The sequence below is a fragment of the Macadamia integrifolia genome, chromosome 8 (genome assembly GCF_013358625.1).
Source record: "Macadamia integrifolia cultivar HAES 741 chromosome 8, SCU_Mint_v3, whole genome shotgun sequence".
In the NCBI taxonomy this organism is placed as follows: Eukaryota; Viridiplantae; Streptophyta; class Magnoliopsida; order Proteales; family Proteaceae; genus Macadamia; species Macadamia integrifolia.
This window is the reverse complement of record NC_056564.1, coordinates 22,871,626-22,878,268: the sequence shown is the minus strand read 5'-3', so window position 1 is coordinate 22,878,268 and position 6,643 is coordinate 22,871,626. Positions and strand designations below refer to the sequence as shown.

Genomic DNA, 6,643 nt, shown 5'->3' with positions numbered 1-6,643 from the left:
CTTTTCTTTTTGGGGGGGGGGGGGTGTTGGATAAGTCAATAAACTTTACTACTTGTCTATACTGTATTCTACATCCTTGAATTCCTTGTATTACAACCCAAAAAAGAGAAAAAAGGAAAAAGTGAGGTTCTTCACCTTGAGTGCAATCCTGTGAGATGGCTCTGTTTGATGATTGGAAGAACTTAATTTCTTTCAAAGCATATTAGTTGAGAAATGTCAGCTGGAGATAATGGCCAAATCTCCAGTCTTCTCCTTCTCCGAAGTTTGGATAGCCAAGACACAAGTACTTCCTTGAATGTCCCTTGTGTGTCCGAGACCACTACCTATATAGCATATAGGGCTGTAGATTAACATTGAACTGTTTCCTCCTTGCTGGAGCACATGGCACAGATGTTCAAAATATTATTACCAACTGAAACCAAATGATCTCATTCTAAACAAAGAATTGGGCTTTCAGTGGAGCCCCTCAACGCACAGTGCTTTTATAAGAAAATTGGAAGTTGCTATGCCATCAAGAGCATTCTATTGGAACGTCACTGAATAGCGTCCATTTCCTAACAAATTCCACATTCTCTGCCTCCCAGTTTTTGACGTATTGAAACAGATTATGAAAATGATTCTCTCAATTCTCCACGAGTTCTCTTTTGAAGCTGCAAATCTACACCACACACACACACACACACAAAAGCAAGGGCCTCATCTTTTGATTCACAAAACTTTTTCAACTTTTGTTTGTGGTGGTGTGATCCAGGTACAGATAGCTAAGGCAGAACGTGATGTGTATGCTGCCATCATTGATGAGAAATTAGCAATGAAGATTGGACCTGGGCATTATGAGCCTCCTAGTGGTCCGCAGAGATGGGATTTGGCTCTTCAGGGGTATGATTATAAGGTTTGGGAAGCATCATGAAGATAAAAATGGCGCCGTATGTTTGCCGAGTTACATAATTTCAAGTGATCTATATTTGTGCCAAGTTCCATCAACACTTTCAAGAAAATAAGCACAAGTTACACCTGGAGTACACCAGTTATGCCAAGGAAATAAGCGCAAGTTACAGTACAAACAGTTATGCAAACATCTAATCTTCAACACCACGGAACTTGTACTAAGGTTGAGGTTTGAGTGGATCACAACAACATGACAAGAAGAGTTGCTTGTAAAAATGCTGGTGTGTCTTATAGGTTGCCTAGAAATCTAAAGTTAGGTGAGAACTTTGGATTTTTGGAAACATTCTTGGAATAAAGGATGCATACATGTATTTTACTGTTATATTGCAGGGATAATTTTCTTCCCTGTAAATGTATAAAAATCCCTACTTCTGGAATTTGCAGTGAATGCATTTATTGTTAGGATAAAATTGCCAAATAAACTATTTTCAGTAGGGTACAATATTTGAAAGAAAGTGGTGGCTGGGGTTGATCATCATCAAAGTACTTGGTAATGTCCATATTGACATTTTATGTGAATCAGGATTAAAGAGATACTAGGGAATCCACTCTTATTTGTCACTGTTCCTTGACCTTCCTATCTTTGGCCAGGGCAATCCTAGGATCAGAGATGAGGGAGGGCACATTAAATCCCATTGAGTTTTGCCCTCCATGAGTGGAGTTATGCAGTTTTAATGTTACTGGAACTTGAAGAAGCACTATTCTATATAGACCTGAGAGAGGGGAAAAGCAAGGAAATAGAAAACTTCCAAAGAAGCAGTTTTTAAATGTTCAAAGTTATTATTTCATATAATCACAAGTATACATGTTACAGAGAGATCCACAAGTCAGTGAAAACGTACAACAATGAGGACATCATCTTCCTCCACCACCAACCACATTGTTTTTGGTACACGACGAGAGAAACAAGTAGGGGTAAAGGGTTTGGCCACAGGTTAGTTCCTGAGTTTATGAGATAAATACATCCCAACTGTAAATCCTAAAATGGCAGCCAAAACCATCCCCTTGTTCCTATTGATCATCTCAGTTGCACTTCCTAAATAACCAAACTTAAACTCTATCTCATCCTTCTTTCCTCCATCTTCATTTAATCCAACTTTCCCCTCTTTGTTCTTACTCTCTTTTGTTTTCCTTTCAGTATTGGTTGTTTCCTGTTTTGGGTCCCCTTTCTTTGGTTTCTCTTCAGTTTTGGATGTTTCCTGTTTCTTCTGTTCTGCAATTGTGTCTGCAATCTGGGGCTGCTCCTTTGGTTCTTCCTCTATCACATATTCTTTTTTTGGGATGATTACGAAGAGGAGGCCATTATCAAACTTACCACTGATCTTATCGATATCTGATTCTATGGGTAAGTTATAGTTCACTTTGAAACGCTTGTATTTGTTTTCAGTCAACTGCCTCTCTCCACTGACAGCTACATTACCTTTGTTGTCTACTTCTAGCTTCACCTCTTCCTTCTTGAAGCCTTGGATCAAAACCACAAAAGAAAGATTAAGCTTCCAAATGATAATATTTTGACATTTCCAAATTCATTTGTAATTGAAATGGGTGGGAGAAAAGATAATGAAAGTAGATACCCGGAAGATCAATAAGGAGGACATGGCTATTTGAATCATGAGTCCAATCAGCATGTGGGTGGAAGTCTACATACACAAGCTGACGCGTAGAGGTTCTTTCTCCAATCGGTCTTCTTCCTCTCATCTCCATGATTGATTTATTGATCAACTAAAAGCTCAAGACTCTGTAGTTTGAACTTCTTGGTTTGGGTTTGATAACGATGCTTGGTGATGATGAAACTGTGAATGAATTCAGTTTCATCCTTCATATATATATATATATATATATATATATATATATATATAGACTGATTGAAGAAACTTGGAAACGTGAAACTCCCGTTTCAACTTTCAATAGCTTTTCTTGAGGAATCATGGATGCTTATTCCAATCTTTTTCTCTAAGACGAAGGGCTGGTGGCCTGTTTTCCATGTAGACATTACTAGAGGGAAAGGTCCATAATATTCTTTACTTTTCCCACGTTTCAATTAGATTCAAAAGACTGTTTCGTGTTAGGGTCTACATGCATAGCCTGGGAAATCAGCCAAAATAAGAATAGTTTTGTATTCGAGCTGGTTTTTGTATTCAATTTTTGTTATCCAATTCACAATCAATTTACAATACCAATTTTAGTACACAATACCAAAAAAAAAAAAAAAACCTTCGAAATCGTTAAGATAGAGATATGTATTGGACAAGTTTATCCATACTTTTTCTAAAAAAATGTTTTTATTTTTATTTTTTATTTTACCCTTCGTTCATACCATTTCACTTATATGATATTGATATGGTATCAAGATCAGATACTGATACAATCACCAGTCTTAAGCTATCCGATATCAATACCTCAAACCATGGACGTACGGCAGCGTTCTTTTTCCTATTATTTTTTTTTTTTGTGTATATGTGACATTGTGACTCATACTATCATAAGGTACGATGTACATGGCATAAAACCATGATTCATCCAGTCATTGCATTTTTTTTTGGGGGGGGTGTTAAGGGAGAAAGAACGTCAGCAAGCTACATAGTGTACTAGGAGGAGAGATAAACACAAGGACATGCTAGCAAACGCTAAACAGCTTGACAATATTTTTTTCTCCGGCTAGTTATTTACTTGGGCCAAAACCCTAAGCTACGTTAGGAGAGAAAGAACATTAGTAAGCTACATAGCGTACTAGGAGGAGAGATAGACACAAGGACATGCTAGCAAATGCTAAATAGCTTAACAACATTTTTTACTCCTACTAGTTATTTACTTGGGTCAAAACCCTAAGCTACCTGATCATGTGGCCCTTACATCTAAACACATGAGTGTATAAAATTATTACACTGTCCCAATTAAAATAAAAGATTTCATCCAAGTTGATGTCCCTTCACTCGACCCCCATTTGGTGTTGGGACATACACGACCAGACAATGATATCTTGCCCAAATTTAAATGGGGTGCTATAATGAGGCATTGATAGATATGGAGGGTTGAATCTGTCAACCCCGTTGACTGGCCGACATGAAGAATTAAGAAAAGGGAAAAGAAAAAAACCAAGGGACGAGAGAGTTATTGGTCAGGTGGAAGGCCTCACTTGTCGCCCCATTTCTCACCCTCTAGTCTTTATTCTCTGTTTTGGGCTCTCCGTTGCCAGTATATATAAAGCAGAGAGATAATGCTCGGAAGAATGGTTTCGCAGTCCACGTAAACGTAAACAATGAGAAGAATGGTGTAAACTAAGTGTAGGTTCAATTTCTTGGTTTCGCCTTGGTCTACTCTTTTATCTGTGAATCTATCTCACCGATACTAAAGGGTTTATTCCTAGAGAGAGAGAGAGAAAGAGAGAGCAAAATGGAGTTACCTAAGCCCAGCATCTTCTTTTTGTTCTTCGCTCTGTTCACCCATGCCGTGAGGGCTCACATCGCAGACTTCGATGAGGTGTGGCAGGAGCGAGCCAAAGAGGCTGAGCAGCGCACCATTCACAACTATGAACCCAACCCTGAGGCAGTCACCAGTCAATTCAACGCACATGTAGACAAGTGTGTCCCTCTCATTCTTCCAAAATTTTACCTTTCCTTTTCCCCATCTCATCACCATCCTTTCTTACTATGGAACTGGAATACTAAATTGGATGATGCAGGGCATTGAAGAGGGCTGCGAGAAACACAACGAGAAGGTCGTTGAGTAGCCACGTAGGGCCATGCCTGGCGACCAACCCAATAGATAGGTGCTGGAGGTGCCAACCCAACTGGGCCAAGAATCGAAAGAGGTACACCAAGTGCGCGTTGGGCTTCGGCAGGAAAACCAAGGGTGGCAAGAACGGCCGCATCTATGTCGTCACTGACCCTTCCGACTCCGACATGGTCAACCCAAAGCCCGGCACTCTTCGCTACGGCGTCATCCAAAAGGAGCCACTCTGGATCATCTTCGCCCACGACATGGTCATCCGTCTCAGCGAGGAGCTTATGATAACCTCCCACAAGACCGTCGACGGCCGTGGCGCCCACGTCCACATCGCCAACGGCGCTGGCATTACTCTACAGTTCGTCGACAACGTCATCCTCAGTAACCTCCATATCCACGACATCTACGCTAGCGGTGGCGGCCTCATCCGTGACTCTGTCGACCACTACGGCCAGCGCAGTGGTAGCGACGGTGACGGCATCTCTATCTTCGGCTCCACCAACGTCTGGGTGGACCATATGTCCATGTCCCGTTGCAAGGACGGCCTCATCGATGCCATCATGGGTTCCACCGCCATTACCCTCTCCAATAACCATTTCACTAGCCACAACGAGGTGACTTGAACATAACTAACTGATTTTTTAACGAACTTAACTAATTCCGAGTCGACTCACTGATGCTGGTGAGTTATGTGAACAGGCGATGCTGTTCGGAGCAAGTGACAGCTACGCTGCTGACGAGAAGATGCAGATCACGGTAGCATTCAACCACTTCGGGAGGGGATTAGTTCAGAGGATGCCGAGGGTCCGATGGGGATTCGTCCACGTTTTGAACAATGATTACACACACTGGCTAATGTACGCCATTGGTGGCAGCCAACACCCAACCATCATCAGCCAAGGCAACCGCTTCATCGCTCCACCCACAGCGGCAGCAAAGGAGGTGACCAAGAGGGATTACGCAGGGGAGGATGTTTGGAAGAACTGGTGTTGGAGATCTGAGGGTGATCTGATGATGAACGGTGCCTTCTTCGTGCAATCGGGATCCCCATTCAAGAAGAAGCTCTTCTCAAACAAAGACTTGATCAGGCCAAAGCCCGGCACCTTTGTCACTAGGCTAACCCGCTTTGCTGGTGCACTCAACTGCAAGATCGGCAAGCCTTGCTAAATCGGTTCTTCTTCTTCTGCTGCTGCTTCTTCAGACACTTCACCTTAGAAGCCTACCGTGCTTAAACAAAGAGCAACTGTGTAGGTGCATGTGTAGGTCAGGGATAAGTTCAGGACCTTTAGTTCATTGAGGATGTGCTTCTTCTTCTTCCTAAGTTTGTTTTTAGTTTCAAGGAAAAAAAAATTAATCATAAAGAAATAAAAATGGAAACAAGAGGGAAAAAAGAATGTAAATAGATATTAATTGGTATCAGCTACTGATTCAATTTATTGGTTTTATATTACTGTTATTTTCTTCTATATTTTTATTATTATTTTTTGCTAACGAGTTATCCACGCCTTCAGCCTGACTAGTCCCAGAGGGGCCATACTGACCCCAAAACTGATATATATATATTTTTTCTCTACTCTCTCTCTCCCTCTGCCAGTCCCACCACCACCTGGGCAAGGCTAAAGAACTATGAATTACTGCATACAGATACTCAGAAACAAAGCACGAAAAACAATAGGCCTCTTCAATGATTTCTTTTGCTGTTCTGAAAGTGTTAAGAGGGTTCTGCAGCTTGAGCCTAAACACACAATAAGAAACGGTACAGGTGAATGATATTCTTCAGTTTGGAGCTATGTATAGTTTTGGGTCTCTATTCAATCATTGAAGCTCAGTACGGTCCATGGCTACAGAGTAAGAACCAAAAGCCAGAGGGGAGAAGCATGGACATTCAACAAATAAAGACTTTGGAACAAGTGAAAACGGAGAAAGAAGAGCAATAGCTTCCCCACCTTGCACTAACCTTTTCTTGCTG

General features: G+C 41.3%; 3 protein-coding genes across 3 annotated transcripts in view; 2 read left to right on the top strand and 1 right to left on the bottom strand.

The window, feature by feature from the left end:
- Positions 1–1,325, top strand: part of LOC122086326 (alpha-amylase 3, chloroplastic-like) — a 35,706-nt gene extending 34,381 nt beyond the window's left edge. Inside the window, exon 13 of the mRNA XM_042655089.1 lies at positions 752–1,325. Within this exon, the coding sequence (XP_042511023.1) occupies positions 752–910 (159 nt within the window). The 3' untranslated portion in view covers positions 911–1,325. The remainder of the gene's footprint in view (positions 1–751) is intronic.
- A 383-nt stretch (positions 1,326–1,708) lies between these two features.
- LOC122087522 (22.0 kDa heat shock protein-like) lies at positions 1,709–2,760 on the bottom strand. Its single transcript, XM_042656678.1, has 2 exons — positions 2,523–2,760; positions 1,709–2,410 (listed from the first exon to the last, which is right to left on the bottom strand). The coding sequence occupies exons 1-2, from the start codon at positions 2,650–2,652 to the stop codon at positions 1,884–1,886; spliced, it is 657 nt and encodes a 218-aa protein (XP_042512612.1). The 5' UTR covers positions 2,653–2,760; the 3' UTR covers positions 1,709–1,883.
- Positions 2,761–4,002: 1,242 nt separating this feature from the next.
- On the top strand, positions 4,003–6,130 carry LOC122086122 (pectate lyase-like). The gene is made up of 3 exons (XM_042654831.1): positions 4,003–4,529; positions 4,631–5,288; positions 5,374–6,130. Exons 1-3 carry the CDS (start codon positions 4,342–4,344, stop codon positions 5,839–5,841), a joined length of 1,314 nt encoding a protein of 437 aa, XP_042510765.1. The 5' UTR covers positions 4,003–4,341; the 3' UTR covers positions 5,842–6,130.
- Positions 6,131–6,643: the final 513 nt, after the last annotated feature.